We start from the raw sequence: 17,539 nt of genomic DNA, 5'->3' as shown, positions 1-17,539 counted from the left end.
ATTTTTTTAATATATAAAATAAAACCTTGAATTAGTACGATATACTGAAATATATTGAAATTTTTTCAGAAAAATGATTATTTAAAAAAAATGTGATCTTTTTAATCCTTCTCAGTTGATCACCCTAGCTAGATTCATACATATGTTGAAAGATTATCTTATGAAATTTTAATCAATTTAACTAAAATAATGTTTCATAACTGATAAAATAAACTTTATAATAATTGATCTGTACGGACGCCAGGGGTCCTCAATCGAGACCACCTGATGTCGGTTTGTGAGATAGCTCGTGGTAAGCGTGGGCGGGGCTGGTTTCCTCACGGTGCCTTCCTTCGTCGTCGGTAGTCTGGTCTCTGCTGACGATGGCTGCTCTGTTCTGTCCCTTTCTCTTTCGTAAAGTGTGCGTGGGATGCGTGATGTGGAAAAAAGGTGGGAGATTATATAACAATGAAAACAGGTCGTAAGTCTGATCACAATGATTATATTTTCACGTTGAATGTACATAGAGCAAACAGGGGGAAAGGGGGGGGGGAGTCAACAAATAAACCACGCGTGATTTTGAGGTAACAAATAAACAAATAAACCACGCGTAGCTCAGTTGTCTGCCTTCTGTACGAAGACAGACTAGGCTTCCTCGGGTGCACACCGGACGGATACTGGAGCTGGTCTCCAAGTATCGTCCCAACCCCGCCAGTGTCGAGCTGGTGGTCGGTGGCAAGAAGCGAAGGGCCACGTAAACACCCCAATGTTAACGCGCCAACCGTTATCGAACAACAGTCAGTGTGAGCTAGCCGCTGTCAGGGTGTCCAACACAAAAATATCGGCCAAATCGTGGGTCGTAAGGCCACGAAAGCCGACCGACAAGTAGTCTGAACATGATCGTACGATTGTATTGCAATGTGATTTTTTTTTAAATTTTAATCATAATTTACCAACTTCAATAGAATCCAAATTAAAATTCAGCTATATCCATTTTACGACTATCTGCAGGAAAAATAAAAATATGTGATGTCCATCGGTTAAAATATTTTGACTGACTAATAAATATCATAAATTTTGAAGTTCGTGTTTGTTAATAAATCTTTTAGAACAATATTAATGGAGAATTAAAATTCGTTTATCGCAAAAATTATTTACAGGAAACGAACTAGTGAAAATAAAGAGCATCATCGAGAGCATAAGAGAACTACACAAGCTTTTCATTTAACTATATATAAAATTCGGTTCGGTGTTTATTTCGCAAAAACGTAAAGGAGGTATGTAAAAAGCGATCTCGCGCAAGTCACTAAAATCTCGATCACGGAACATCTGTGTTCGTAGCTGCAAGGGGGAGGGGGGGGGGGTACGGATGAAACAGTGACTGTGTATGTGGTTCGTCTTTGTCTTGTCGATCAGCTCGTTCTGGAACGGTGTAGGGTGGGGTAATTAATAATAATAATAGTGCAATCCCCAACGCCCATATAAATAATATATAGATAATAAAAAAAGTATTGAAAAACAGTAAACAAAAAAAAATAAATTAATACATAAGTAAATATATAAATATTACTGATAATAAATAATAATAATAATAAATAAATAATAATAATAATTATTATAATAAATAAATAATAATAAATAAGTCTAATAATAATAATTTTATGTCTATTCAAGGCGGTCGGTGTAGCAGTTCCATCCATCGAACATACAATGAAGAATGCAAATGAGAAGATGCAGCAGCAAGAAGACAATTAGGCGATAAAAATATACGAAGACGTAGAGAGGCCGCTCTCATCCTGAGAATGGCTTCAAAGTGAGGCACATGCCCTTCTACAAACATTTGCGACGCGCTACAGCTCCTAGGTAACCCGAAAAGATCACGGTAACAGTTGTTGTATTGTACTTTTATCTTCCTCGTCGTCTCCCGCTTGTATCTGGTCCATAATTCACCAGTATAGAGGCTAGTACAAAAGGACATAAATAATTGTCTCTTAACCTCTACACTGGAGTGGAAAAATCGTCTAGCCAGCATATTTGCCCTTACACAAATGGCTCTTCTTTGTCTTTCGATGTCAGATAGATCCTCCGTCAGCAAGTGTCCCAGATACTTGACTTCCCTAACAGTTTCAAGATTACGCCCATCTAAAATAATGTTGGGGACGAAATGAGGACCTCGACCGTATCGGAAAATCAATACCAGGGATTTACTCGTATTATACCGCATATTAGAAAGTCACGGTTTTCGGTTATGACTTTGTTTATTGATTGGTATGATGCCGAGCTAGGAAGTAAGCTCGGCGCCTCTGCCCTCTTATGACAACCAACGGCCATGAGGGCTTTTAGCTCGAACAATCTGGCAACCAAAAACTATATCAATCGAAAGCCACCCACGCAAAATATTGTACTAACGAGAACTCGAGTGCTAGACGTTCCGTGATCGAGATTTTAGTGACTTGCGCGAGATCGCCTTTTGTGGAACAATCCATTTATTATAAAATTCAAGTACATACATACATACATTACGATCTTGATATATGACGTACGGGATGCTGTAGTGTTTCCCTCGCATTATTTTATTTATAATTGATAGCAAGATTAATTTCGAGTCAGATTTACAAAGCATTTGATTGAAATAGGAATAAGAATAACATATTGATAGGCATCGGCACTGACGTGCAGGGGTAAAGTGGGTGAGCGGCCATTTCGCCGGCGCTCGTCGATCGCGTAGGTGCGCAGCTGGTAGGTGGTCGGTTATCGGCGATCTGCGATCTGCGATCTGCGACTCGAATTAGACCAGACCAGACCAGAGCAGGCTTCTCCAGATCCTCGCGGAAATGTCAGGCGGCGGCAGTGGCGGTGGAGGAGGGGGCGGCGGCGGGGGTGGAGGGGGCGGAGGCGGCGGCGGCGGCGGCCGGAACGAGTGTCGCATTTACGTGGGCAATCTGCCGCCAGACATCCGCACCAAGGACATTCAGGACCTCTTCTACAAATTTGGCAAAGTCACTTTCGTCGACCTGAAGAACAGACGAGGGCCCCCCTTCGCCTTCGTCGAGTTCGAAGACGCCAGGTGACTATCTCCCCCCCCCCCCCTTCTCTCTCTATCTACCTTATCTCTTTGTCCTGTCCTGTCTAGATATATTTATATATACATGGCTTATCAACACCGTGGACACATTGCTCACTTCCATTATTTCATTATTGGATTGTTTCTCCTGTGATTATTTATCTTCGATCGACGCTTTCTCCACCAGAGAAAGTGTTGTGATCGTGCCCATATTTGTACTCTTGTCAGTTCGTACGGGTACATGTTTTCACCATTTATGGAGCGATGTCTATTCGTGTGAATAAATTTGTGACAGTTATCTCTTTGTATCACTCGCACTCGACTTGAATTGAATGCCAGTACATGTAATCGATTTCTCATTCTTAATTAATTTTTTATTGGCTTCCGTCTGTTATATCATATGAAAACAAATTGTATATTAAATTTTTAACCATAGACCTACATGAACGGTATATAATTCAGTCAGCTCAGACGATTTGACTGATAAAAATTACGTTATATTTGGAGGTTTGCGTATGCTAACAATTCACAACAAAACTCGTTTTACAAACAATTGTAAATATCAATATTGTTGCCATAATGAGCCGTGTCGCTACACACTACGTCATTGGATCTAAATGCGTGTGGATTAACACATAGGATACCACGGGCTATTGCTAAAGAAACAGGCGTGCGGCGGGGAGAATTTGCGCTAATCTTTGCATAAAAAACTGTAACTGTTTAAAATGTCATATCTCTTTTACCAGTAAACGTATAAAAGTGAAATTTGAAATGCAGTTTCGTATGGACTATCTTAAAATTTCGTAATTGTAAAATCAGTAAAAGTCAAACTGAGAGTCGCGTACTAATAAAATAAATAATTAAAATGTGTATAAATATGGCAAATATACATGTTTTATAAATAAACAAAAAAAATCTAGCAGCAGTGAACCTTTGTGTAACAAAAACAACAAATGTCGTTATTTGAAACCTATAAATACAATGCAGTCAGATGCAATTCCATATGCGCTTTGGAATTGCCGACATCGAACAAGGTTAAGGGCGCGATCACACAGCGAGGGAGCGGTATGCTATACGCGGGATATTTTTTTTAGATAGTTTTAAACACACACAAATTTTAGGTCATACCCGGTACGATACGCCGGATCTTACGGGATCGTGCGGGATCGGGGCGGTCTCGTTGAAATTCTATAGAATTGTTTATACTAACTTGACGGTGATATATAGTAATTCGTCGACCCTCGGACGACGCTTGACAGTGATCGATAACGGTGTATCCCATATTTGCAAAAAAATATAGCAGAACTTGTCGGAATAATAAGATTATAGAAAATACAAATTACATTAAGGATTTCAAGCTTTTATTGTTTAATAATTCAGTTTTAAACTTAATTAGTAAACAATTAACAAAAATAGACAAACAAGTGTCCGGTTTATAACAACAATTGACTAATGTTTCCGGGTAGGTTTAAGAATTAAATACTCATTCGATACTTTCATAAACAAACTCTGCAATCACGGACAAAGATGTATTCAGCATAAAGGGTTTTATGTAGTACACTAATTGTTTACCGGAACCAATTGTTACTAAATAAACAGAAATGACTAGACAATGGACTCAAGTTTTTTGGTACAAAAACTAAATACGTACTTAAATCCCTAATACCATCAACAGATAAACGAACAAAGATGTTTTTTACGTAAAGGGCTATAGTGCACTCAATATGGACTGTAACTAATTGATACTGAATGCATTTCCGTATGAATGTATGTACATGTCGATACAATAACATGTTCGTTTAAAGAGAGCCCATTTTTACTTTATTTTATATCAAGAACAAAGTATTTTTTATTTATACTTTTTATACTCAAGAAAGTGGTGACTGCAAACAGTTCGTCTTTTGAGCTCGGTCATCGCAGTTCATAATATCGGTACATCGCAGTTCATAATGTCAGAAAAATTAATAGAAGTTGTGCGACAGTACGAATGTGTCTATGACGTCAGATCCGTAAAATATAAGGACCAAAACATTCGCAATGAAGCTTGGGAGGAGATGTCAAAAAAAATATGGGATACACCGTTATCGATCACTGTCAAGCGTCGTCCGAGGGTCGACGAATTACTATATATCACCGTCAAGTTAGTATAAACAATTCTATAGAATTTCAACGAGACCGCCCCGATCCCGCACGATCCCGTAAGATCCGGCGTATCGTACCGGGTATGACCTACAATTTGTGTGTGTTTAAAACTATCTAAAAAAAATATCCCGCGTATAGCATACCGCTCCCTCGCTGTGTGATCGCGCCCTAATCCTCTTTCGTCATAAATAACAATATCAGTGAGAGAATTTTAGGACATCTGGCAAAATCTAAGAGGAACATAAAACAGATGTGAGAAAAAAAAGGTCCCCCCAAAATGTGTTTATTACCTAGTGCAGTGGTTAGTAACCAGGAGTCAAGTGTAGGCAATAAATTACCGAAGAAATATAAAAGGGCACATAGTAAACAATGGTGATATTTTCTTCAGAACATGAATATAAAAAAAATCAAACATATTTATTCAACTAAAAACACAAAAAAAGCATTCACCCAGCAAACTGCACCCCTTATGTAGATATTGACATTTGATTGATTGGTAGATATTTACACAATATTTATTTAAAAGTTTCCTTTATATTATAATATATTATCGATAAACTCACTTAATGGTTTTTGATAGTATTACATATTTTTATTATTTACACACACACACGTTATTTAAACACAATATGAAATTCATACACTAATGAAATTTTCGCTGGTTTCGAACCTCTGAGAAGGTCGATGACGATCTGTTCTATTATTTTTACAAACCTCCTATACGCTTTAGTTAAATAAAATAAAATTTGAGACATCTTCAGCATAACCAAAGAAATATTTTGTAAATTTAAAGAAATATTTGGTACATTTGCTATAGTCCAGTTTCTAACCTTCTGGATTTTTCAATATCGACTTTTAAAATTATTTTAGTTAAATATGAATAAATTACAAGAAATACAAGGTTCAACGTGTTTTTTCTTTATATGAAGTAGGAGTGACGCAACGCACATATTTGTGCACACGGTAGCCAAAGGAAGTTTTTCAAACGCACAAATTTGTGTGCACGGTATCCTGTGTGTTAATAGTCGACTGGAGTTTTAATTGGCTAGATCTTGAGTCGTGGGTTCAGTATAATCGTTGGACCAAAGGTCTGTGGCGTTTTTGTCAGAAGCAAGTTGTTTATTACATTAATAAAATTATATCTTTCAAAAGTTATTGAATTTTTTTTTTTTGTATGAGATTTATTATTGAAAATAGTCTATTTTTGAGGAAGCCGAGTTGAATTTTTGTCTTGAAAGTATGATTTATCAAGTCTTGGTAGTGAAAGGGAAATTGCCATAATATGACTCATTGGTTATATGTAGAGCCCGGAATCTGAAGGGGCTGTTTATTGTTCAAAGATTGTAAATGCATTGTTAAAGGTTTGCCGAACCTTTTTTACAAAGGATTTACAACAATGGAACAATAGGCGGCACGTTTCCGGCCCCTTCAGATTCCGACCTCTAGTTATATGAGCGCAACTGAGCATTCAATATACACTGGCGGTCACATAAATTGCATCACTTTGAAAAAACGTGTTTTTTTCGTATTACGGGCTTCTTTCGTTTATAATCCCTACTCAGCTCGATTTAGAAAGTGGATTATATCCCTGTGATACCTTATTGTAGCAGTTAAACAAAAAAGGGATGTAGTAAAAATTTTAGGGACCAAATTTTGCGATGCATGGTTTTGTGGGGGATTAGGATCGTTATGCATGAGAGATAATTGAAACGATACTTTATTTGTTTTTCGAACTTTTTCATTTCAATGTCATTTTTGATTATATTTTACACATTTAAAAATAAAACTTAATATTTAGTGGACCCTCTTTTTTATTTTACGACTTCCTGAATCCTAGCAGGCATGGAATTTATCAATTTATCATAATGCATCGCGGCATTTCATTGTACCACACATTATAAATGGCATTTTTTAATTTTGACGCAGTGTTGATATTCACTTTGCCTAATCGAGGTTTTATAATCATCCGCAAATTTTCTATCGGGTTCATATCGGGACTTTTCCAGACCATGGTAACGTCGTAACTCCTATTATCGATGGGACAAAACTTTCCTCCAATATTGATTTGTACATCTCTTCATTCACAAAACCATTATTTAAACAAAGTTCTCCAATCCCGTAGTATGAAAAACACCCTCAAACCATTTGGCTGTGAGAGTGCTTTACTGTTTTGACAGTATACTTTTGGTTGTATCGTTCTCCACTTTTGCGAACCTGCTGTAATTCATCCGATCCATAGAGGTTAAACTTGGAGTCATCCGAGTGTACCACTTTCTGCCAATACAAAATTGTCCAATTTTCATAAGTTTTGGCCCATTGAAGATGTTTCTCCTTCATTTTATTTGAGAGAAATGGCTTTTTTTCAAGTCTCCGAGCGTAAAAGCCACCTTCTATCAATCGTCTCTGCACAGTTTCCACACTAATATTAATTGAAAAATCTTCTAAAATGTCTGTTCTTAAATCTGAAGCAGTTTTGAAAAGATATTGAATGAACTGGCGTGTCAGCAAACGATCTTTCCGTGAATTTATTGTCCAAGTCAGTCCAGTACCTTTACGTCGGTCCACAATGCCAATTTCTCGTTCTTTCTTCAGTATTATTGAAATTGTTGATTGAGAATATCCCAACTAACTTGAAATATCTCTTGTTGAAAGTCCACATTTCGAAAAAGTTAAAATTTTCACTTTGTTCTCCGAAGTTGTATGGTGGTGTTTTGACATCACTATTTCTAGATTAAGAATAACGCTGCTTCCACTTCGAAATCACACTTTAAAATGAGTTCAAAATATCGAGGAGGGTATATTTAAACAAAAGCCTAAAAAAAAATTCGAACCCAGAATGGGGTAGAGCTTTTACGACCCGAAAACCGTAAAATTAAAAGTGATGCAATTTATTTGACCGCCAGTGTACATACACTAACCTAAACAAATACACGGCAGTTACGTGAATTTAGTAGGCTCGTCAAGAATCTGAGTAAGTAATTTTTTGTAATATGTGAAATTGATATATTTTCTAGCCGACAGCTCCATATCTTAAATAATCAAAAATGTGTCTATTCTTCGGAGAGTTTACTGACCACTGCGCTATAGTTATTACACTGCAATGAACGCTAAATGTCGCAATCACTGTGGAAACTAACTTTGGTTTCCGAATAACTTAGTCTAATTGTTTTTGTCGAAGAGAGTGTCTCCCAATTTCAATATATTGATCATTGTAACGTTTATCACTGGTCGCATACTGTCACTTTATTAGAATTGTTTTTGACACCTATAGACCATTAGTTTAACTGTCGTGTATTTGTTTGCGTTAGTGTATACAATAATAATTTAAGTGTATATATACTTGATGTTGCTAAGTTGCGCCCTTATATCCAACAAGTACCGAAAAATACTTTTTGAACCTGTTTATCTGTGCCTCAATGGTGCATTTACACAAGGCCAATTGTTAAGACATTCCACTAAGCCAATGGAATGTCTTATGCTGCATTTAGTATTGGGTTGGCTTAGTGGAATGTCTCGACAATTGGCCTCATGTAAATGCAGCATAATAGTTGGGAAGTTTACGCCTAGTACGTACATACAATATTATTTAAGCTTTCTTTCAGTACAGAATATTCATGAAGCTAGTATCGTACAAAAAAATATTTTTATCCAATCGTAAAAATTGTTTTAAAATATCACACAACAATTTCATTGTTGTATTATTTTTTAGTTTGAAAACATGTTAGTCAACACGAAATATGTAAATTTAATGTTTTTTTCTTCGAAATGACCTCCACTATCAATTTTTTTTTATGTTATTGAACTATGTATCACAAAGCAAAGTTGAATACGAGATGAACTTTCATGCTTGAATAACATTTACTAACATTTGCTAATGTTTGCTTATAGAGATGCAGATGACGCTGTCAGGGCTCGTGATGGTTACGATTACGATGGATACAGGTTGAGAGTCGAATTCCCAAGAGGTGGTGGACCTGGTGGTCGGGGAGGCGGTAGAGGTGGTGATCGGCCCATGGGTGGTTCGAGAGGACGTGGTCCTCCAGCTAGACGATCAGAGTTCCGTGTCATAGTGAGCGGTAATAATAATAGTTTTTTTTTTTTAATCAAAATACGTTATTTTGTTTTAAATTTGATAATTAATGTTGATTATTTTCTTAGGCCTTCCGAGCTCAGGATCGTGGCAAGATCTGAAAGATCACATGCGCGAGGCGGGTGACGTATGCTTTGCAGATGCTTTCAAAGACGGGACTGGTGTCGTGGAATTTTTGCGATTGGAAGACATGAAATACGCCGTCAAAAAGTTGGACGATTCTCGGTTTCGTTCGCACGAGGTCTGTCATATATTACATGTATTATTTATGTCCGTTTGCTTTGATGTTTGTTGTAAAATGTTATTAATGTCGAATTTATAGGGTGAAGTTTCGTACATTCGTGTCAGGGAAGATTACGGTGGTAATAGTGGTGGCGATCGCTATGGCAGTGCTGACAAAGAAAAATTCCGGTAAGTAGTTTTATTATATGAATGATGTGGTGGTTGAGGTGGTTGTGGTGTGGCTCAAAATGTACAATTGTTGCAGGTCTCGTTCAAGGTCTTACTCGTCTCGTCGGAGCTCTCCTCGATACTCGCCAGTTCGTCGGGTATACAGTCGATCGCGCTCGAGATCCCGTTCCGATTATTAAACGTCTGCCATTGCCATATTAAGTTGTATGGTGCTCAATTTTCTGGCATGTACAACATTAGGCTTTCAGCAAATTGAGTGTATGTATTATTACAATGCAAAACTGCTTCTGATCAGATAACAGATATTTTATTATTAATTTTTTGTATTTCGTTTTTGTTAGTCGTTTAAAAAGCAATACACATTTTTCATAATTATTTTTCAAACTGACATTTTATTCACATTATTTTATGTTGGATCATTATTTTTTAGTGTTTGTTTATCAGTACATATTATATGAACCATTCCTGTTTTTGCATAACTTTTTATGCATAGTTTGCAATAAAAAGGTATGCCGAAACTACTTTTTAATCAAGTATGTGTATGTATACAGTTACGTATGCTTTGTATGTGTAATTCATAAAGTTTGCGCAATTACATTTTTATTTACATAATGTAAATTTGAGTATAGTTATATACTGAAAATATAATTAAATTTAATCCTAAGGGAAATATGATGTGTTATTTATAAATACATACACATGATTTTATATCAAAATTTATCATAATTCATACATTTCCAGTTATTTAATATTTTGTTTAATTGAATAAAAAAATTTCAAAATTTTGTGTCTAAAATATATACATATATATTTAGTGGATGAGTTACATGCATTTTGTTTACATTATATAATGCTGTGTCAATTTTTGAAATACATCGATAAAAATAATTTTGTATACACCAGTTGTCATGAAGCTTTTTTCTTATTTAATTGACTAATTCATTTTTTTCTGTTCATATGTATGGAATGTCATGGCTGGAAGCACTGGCAGGATAGGAAAGGATTGAGGAAGGATTTTTTTGGATCTCCAGGACGACAGACGGTATTGGTCTCGGACACAATCCTCTGTTTGGATGGAATTACCGGATTTTTGAATTAGAATGATCCGAATTCCAATATTGGATATAATGGACCAAAGGATCGCTCTTTTCACTGGACTGTATGGATGGATAAGGGATTGTTTTGTTTTGTTAATTTGCAAGGATACATACTTGTGGAATATAGCGAGATGTTCCCGAGGAGATCTGTTCGTATAATTACAAATTTAAATAAAAAGTTCATAAATGTGTTCATTGTGAGGATAATAGTTTTTTATGTATCAATTTGATGACACTAAATTTTAAATAACTAGACTTTGTGATGAACATGTTATCTGACTATATATTGGATCATAGGACGTTCGCCACGATTGTGATGTCACTCTTACTAGTGATATAAAAATTTAGTGAACTTGAAAGTTTATCTGTTTCAAAGCGTCGTTGTCACAAAAGTCATCGTGGGACTGTCAAACATTAGTGATTGCGCTTTTGAAGATCTTCTAATGTTGCTCTAAATCGTTTAGAAAAGGAAGGAAAGGATTTTCTCTGGAATTCCATTGTTGCAAAGATAATAGATTTTATTTTTGGATAACACATTTTTCTTCGCTTTGGATCATAAGGACACCGTAGGATTTTCAATTTGGATGGAATGGTATGATTGTACCAAAATATCTTTTTTATTGTTTAATATTGCATACTTGTTCTTTGCCTTGCATGCATTGTTGGCAATAACATCTTATCTATTTTTGATTAATGCATTTTGTCTATAACGTTCTGAGCGAGAGAGGGTGCGTTTGAGCGATAATGAAGAAAGCTATGAGATGATTGAATTTGTGTTTTTAATAAATGGGTAGCGGTTAGGTTAATTGATAGGATTTTAACGTTTGTGAGCTGTGGTCACAAGAATTTGAATTCTTTTTCAGCTTTTAACAGGAACCTTAATGAACACGACAAATAGTCTGATGATGGTCGCATGGTTTTGTATTTGACATGTTAACTCTTTTTTTTTTTTTTTTACTTTTATTAATCATGTTTGATAGGTGACAAAATGTACTATGGTAACAACACATTGTAATTTGTGCGAAAGCTATGTTCTATGCATGCTTTTTTATTCAATTAATGGAATTTTATTTTAACAATTTCTTAGATATGTTCTGAGGAAATGATTTATGTCCGATGTAAAGGAAACATTGAAAGCTGTGTGCCATCATTGATAGATACAGTTGCAGCATTTAAATATCACCGATTCATCACCAAATCCTTATTCATATGCCAGAAATTTGCTTTCAGTTTAAAATATTGTTTGAATAGGTTTTGATTTACCTCTTCCCCCCCCCCCCCCCTCTTAGTATTGTTGCACATTTGCACTTATTTATTATGGATTTTCTTATTATTTTAAACTGGTTTGAATTCCTTCTATCCATCACGTTTTGTAATGATAATTAGCGAAACACGCCTAAATTTCATTCATGATAAATAAATGGATCTATTTTAAATGCTGTATACATGGTGTGAAAGTAAAGTTAAGGTTTCGTAGATGAGCGTTATTAAGTGGTTGTATAAATTATAATCAATTTTGAACTTACAAGTGACTTTGATTGATCAAACTAGACTTTTTTATTATTGACTCTTAAGAATAGATGTTTTTTGTGTGTACACGTATATAAAGAATAAAGATTTTCAATTGATTATTAAATGTGTTTTATTCTGAATAGACATAATAATAAATACAAATTTTTTTATGGTATTTATTCAATACTAACCACCACATACAAGATAGTTTTTACATATGGAAATCGACTTTACGAGTGGCTGCGAAATAGAAAAGTTTAATAACCTTCGCCGTCATGACCACGGTCGTCATGATGACGACGTTGATTACGTTGCCCGCGACGCTGCCATCCATCACCACCACGACCACCACCTCCGCCGCGCTCCTGTCCTCCTCTACCACCTCCTCGGTCACGTCCTCCATATCCTCCCTGAAAAGAAAAACCAGCAATGCATCAGGAATATTTTTAAAACAAATAAGCAATATATATAAAGAGTCAATACTGACCACATTTCCTCTCTGGAAGAATGGATTTTGTTTCATTTCGAAAATTCTTTCATTGGAGTCTACAAAGTTGAACAATTTATCGGTTAATTGCAGAGCGAGTGCTTGTAATCTCGACGGTTCACAACGATGCAAAACTATACATCCGCTAGGATCATCCATACTAGCCAAAAGCTCTTCACCTATGAAATAAAAAGTAAATATTGAGCCACATATTAATAACAAAACTATTCAGATATTCTTCGACGCTTTATTACCTATGATCATTTTACTGACGAGTGAATGTACGGCCGATTTCGGCAACTGGAACATAGCTTGCAGTGTTTCCAGACTGACTGATGCATACACATTACTGTAGGTGAAGAGGTATGTGCGCATGGATTCCTCTCTGATGAGACGGAGCAACATTTCTCGCACTAGATCGGCCTGGTAGAACAAGTCCCAAACCTAGAAAATCAAAAACAAGAATATAAAAAACTCTGCTATCAATGAAAATACGTTTATAATGTGTAATAAGCTACCTTAGCATTCATCTTGGGGTTTACAATATAATTATAGCACAATTCCCAATTGCCGTGTCGCATAGCTCTGGCTGCAGCCACTACATGTTCTCGCATGCTTTCTGGTGGACCGACAAGGGACTGCCGTTCAGAAGCCCGCAAATTTTGATAGAATGTTTTACTGTAAAAAAAGTACAAACAATTTCATTACATATTGGACACGTCTATAAGAGAAAAAATTATAAGTTGACAAAAAACTACCTAATCATTCTCCTTCTGGCATCAAATTCGTGAGCAGCCATGTATGGGATTTCAATCAGCATAGCAGATACAAAGTAGACACATTCGAGCAGTTCCAAATTGATGTGCATGTGGAATGGCATCTGTCTCTGCTTTTCAATTTTTTCTTGTTCTTTAGAACGTTCATGTTGACGCTACAAATGATTGCAAATTTAGTAAACCGAAAACACATTTTCATATCTTCTATCTTCTAATATATAATTTCGAAAGAGACTTTGTAAGTATTATACATAAAAATAACAATAAAGTATGTATGTAAGTATTATACATAAGAACAATAAAAACTTACTTGTGGTAAAAGTCCTTGAGCGAGCAACTCCTTAGGTTTGCCAGTTACCATTAAATCGACGAGGCAAGCATGGGCATCCTTAATGTTACCGTATCGAAAAGCGCACAGTCCAAGGTTAGCCATGGTACGATTGTAAAGAATCTAAAATGAAATAATAATGTACTCGAGTACTATTCGGGTATTGGAAATTGAACTGGGATATCGATAATGAATATTCACCTGTGTACTGGGATCCGAATGATTGATAGTTTCTTGCAAATGACTCATGAGCAGCAGATCGCGCGCTCGGAACCAATCGTCGTGCAGTGCATAGTGGTACATATGACTGAGAATGGCTCGAGTTCGGAGACGGCCAGTATTGTCGTTAGCGTAAATGTATTTGCAAAGACGATTCATCACTTGAATGGAAGTATCCAAACCAGCAGGCAACTCTCCCTGAAAAAAAACCCATTAAATTAAAATTAGTAACAGTACAATAAACATGCCTTAGATATACATACACATGTAAACTCACAGCTTTTTGTTTCAATACGGTGGGATCGAATTTGTAATAAAGATGATCGATTTTGCGTAAATATATACGACAAACTTCGTCCTGAACTCCACGCTTCTCAACATACTTTTGGATTTTATCAATGATGGATGATACACGAATTTCGTCCTTCAATCTGTAATATTGGATACATATTAGTCATCCGATGAAGCAAAGCAGACTTATGATGATGGGATAAAAAATACCTGTCGACATATTCATTGGAATGAGGATCACATTCCTTCAACAGTTTGATGAATTCATCATCTAATCTCTCCACGGCGGTGACGGCGCAAGAGTTTACTCGCCACGGTGGGCCTACCAATTGTTCTGCCTCTTCAGGCACCATCTCGCTAACGACAAGATCCTCGTGTCCTATTAAAAGGTCCACCAAGTCTTGCACACACTCTACTAATCTGAAAACAATTGCCAATTTATATTAACTCAGTTATATGGAGTGAATTGAATCAAATTATCAGCTGAAAAATTTACTTGTTCCAATGCTCTGGTTTCATAGAATCAGATACTTTTGCGTTGTAATCGAAATAGGCTGCAGCGATGGCAGCTTTCAGTTTGGCCGCCACGGCTGGACCCAAGTTGTGAGCGTCGCTGATGGTTAAAAGCTCTCGGAGCAATTCCAATTGGAGACGACGATCGGTTCTCTTTTTACCACGTGCAGCCACAACTTCTTCCAATTTTTTCACAACAGCAGGTACGTCAACTTCAGCTTCTTTGCTGAACATTTTGGGTTTCTCCTGCAAACAATATAAAAATGATATACAAATTTATTACATTCATAATAAATACTATATGTGATGTAATATATACCTGTGTTGTCGCCACGCCATTTCTCACAGTTTCCCAAGCACCTTCACCATCATCAAGTTCACCAGCTTTACGGGCACGGCGAACAGATGGCCTTTCTCTTTCTCCTCGGTCACGACGTCTTTCACGTCTTCGCTCTCGCTCTTCTTCTTCATCTCTCTCAGTAGTTCTGTTACATTGAAATCAACATGTTAAATCAACAGAAAATATTTATGTAAAATAAAATAAATTGTATTTTAACTACCGCTTAAGGAAACGCTCCCTCAACGTAATATTTTTATCATATTCATCGCTGGAATCACCAGAAGACGAAGAATCAGAGCCCCAGTCGATAGAATCTTCAGAATCGTCATCATCCGGAGCGCGAGATTCGGTAAATCCTTCGACAGCAGTAGCAGTAGCAGCAGTGACTTGTGGAACTTTTGCCTCGGCTTCAGCTTTTCCTCCCACTTCATGTGCTTCTGAATCCGAAGAATCGTCATCAGCTGCAAATAAAATACATTTATACAATTAGTGTTATATCGATGGAATGGTATAATTCAAGACGTCTGTTAATATACATACTTTTATCTCCATCTTGTTCAGGTAATTCGGGCTGTTCCCGAATGTGTGCAAGCTCTGGTTCCATTTCTTTGCAATATTTTCGCAGTTTCTGTCTCAACGATGTTAATGATTTACTATTGCTCTTAGACATATTTTTTCGATAATTCCTATCTTCCCATAGTTGGGCGACAAACGTTTCACATTCAATGAGGCAACGTAGGAAAAACTCTGGTGGTTGACCATTGGTTTCTTTCATTACAACGGGTAATGCTTTAGTGTATGCCTTTTGAAGATCCTCAAAACCTTAACATTAAAAGAAATATTAAGAGAATGTGGAACAATTTTACTATAAATTTATTTTTATAATAAACTTACTGGAAAGCATGGAAGTCATATCCTTAATTTTTTTGTAGTTCCGTATGTTCTTGATTATAGATGTGAGTTCTTCAAAACGTTTTTCTTTCGTCGACCTAACAACACGTCTAGTTTCTTCTTCATCGTCACTAAACTGCAATCAAAATAAAAAACCTTGATATTTTTTTACATTAAAAACATCATATGCCAAGTTTCATAAAATATAGTAATTTTAAACTTACCGTAAATGTCATAGGCGGCTGGCGAGATACCTGCTCCTCCTCACTCGAGCTTTCCGACTCGGAGTCAGTTCCAGTTGCGAAAAACCGACTCATGTTGAAAGAGTTTGTCTGAAAAATATGATTAGTATAGTAATATGCGAATAATACGTACGCAATATTTCATCATACATTTACAGTATGTAATTTTTAATAGGCAAACTGATTGATGATAAATTAAGATGCAATTCAAAACTGAATAGGAAATTGTGACGTTTCTAGTGTCAACATATGGCGAGTTGTTTCTACAGTGAATTCAACTACATTTAAGTATGACTTATTATTAGAGGGGTGGGAAATGGCCGGTGGTTACATCTGGAAACCGGGTGAGGTTATGTGTCGGCGGGGCGGGGGTAGTCGGGGCGGGGCGGGGGGATGCGGGGCTCCGGTTTGATGACGCGCTCCGACGACTTACCGCAAAGCGACCGCGACTATCGAATCAGCTGAAACCTCAGCCAGACACCGCTTGGCTGACAGCCAGTGCGAGCAAACGCTGAAGCCACGAGGCTAGCTTCCGAGAGGTCTGAATTGGACGCTTTCACGACCAGCAACTCGAACATTTCTCCATTCATGCCACACCCTTGAATTTTCTATATTTACACAACTACGCCATTTCAGTGGCTAGTTAAAGCCCCAAACGCACTTACGATTTTATGTGGCGCGATAATTTTTTCGCGCGACAGAAACTATCGCGAAAAATCATTACAGTGCACGCACTTGTGACTAAACAATCGCAACTTTATTAGTTTCAAAATGGATTTTACAGAAATGCGTTGGGTTGTGGCTCTGTTGTTGCACTTAAAAGCAAAAGAAAAACGTAAACAACTTCTATAAGTACTATTTCATACGTCAGAGGCTTTTACAAGTACTATTTCATATAATTCATCTCGATTTGATAAGTCATAAGTCAAGAGATTTTTCAAATCAATGGTTTGACACTCTTTGTTACGTACTGAAGTGTGACTTAGCTGCAGCAAATGCGCGCGGGTTCATATGACGAATTTTATTTTATGACAATCACGTTGCTCGTAGAGACTAGACAAAAAATCGCAAGTGCGTTTGGGGCCTAATATTTATTTATTTATTTAACATATTATCAATTGTTTAAAATGTTCTAAATGCAATTATTTTTAGTTAGA

General features: G+C 36.5%; 2 protein-coding genes across 3 annotated transcripts; one reads left to right on the top strand and one right to left on the bottom strand.

Annotated features, from left to right (window-relative positions):
• Positions 1 to 2,680: 2,680 nt before the first annotated feature.
• Positions 2,681 to 12,413, top strand: SF2 (splicing factor 2). The gene is made up of 5 exons (XM_077432924.1): positions 2,681 to 3,046; positions 9,074 to 9,261; positions 9,344 to 9,516; positions 9,598 to 9,686; positions 9,763 to 12,413. Exons 1-5 carry the CDS (start codon positions 2,814 to 2,816, stop codon positions 9,863 to 9,865), a joined length of 786 nt encoding a protein of 261 aa, XP_077289050.1. The 5' UTR covers positions 2,681 to 2,813; the 3' UTR covers positions 9,866 to 12,413.
• On the bottom strand, positions 12,404 to 16,990 carry eIF3c (eukaryotic translation initiation factor 3 subunit c). Of its 2 annotated transcripts, none has more exons than XM_077432922.1 (16): positions 16,816 to 16,990; positions 16,365 to 16,472; positions 16,144 to 16,276; positions 15,790 to 16,071; positions 15,470 to 15,710; positions 15,229 to 15,394; positions 14,893 to 15,155; positions 14,607 to 14,816; positions 14,383 to 14,536; positions 14,088 to 14,303; positions 13,869 to 14,009; positions 13,541 to 13,713; positions 13,301 to 13,460; positions 13,037 to 13,226; positions 12,783 to 12,961; positions 12,404 to 12,705 (listed from the first exon to the last, which is right to left on the bottom strand). In XM_077432922.1, the coding sequence occupies exons 2-16, from the start codon at positions 16,455 to 16,457 to the stop codon at positions 12,553 to 12,555; spliced, it is 2,754 nt and encodes a 917-aa protein (XP_077289048.1). In that variant the 5' UTR covers positions 16,458 to 16,472; positions 16,816 to 16,990; the 3' UTR covers positions 12,404 to 12,552. The 2 variants fall into 2 exon arrangements, with proteins under 2 accessions (XP_077289048.1, XP_077289049.1); XM_077432923.1 differs by having other exon boundaries at positions 14,893 to 15,152; positions 16,816 to 16,954.
• Positions 16,991 to 17,539: the final 549 nt, after the last annotated feature.

Source organism: Arctopsyche grandis, chromosome 6, assembly GCF_051622035.1.
Source record: "Arctopsyche grandis isolate Sample6627 chromosome 6, ASM5162203v2, whole genome shotgun sequence".
NCBI classification, from domain to species: domain Eukaryota; kingdom Metazoa; phylum Arthropoda; class Insecta; order Trichoptera; family Hydropsychidae; genus Arctopsyche; species Arctopsyche grandis.
This window is presented reverse-complemented; position numbering and strand designations above follow the sequence as displayed.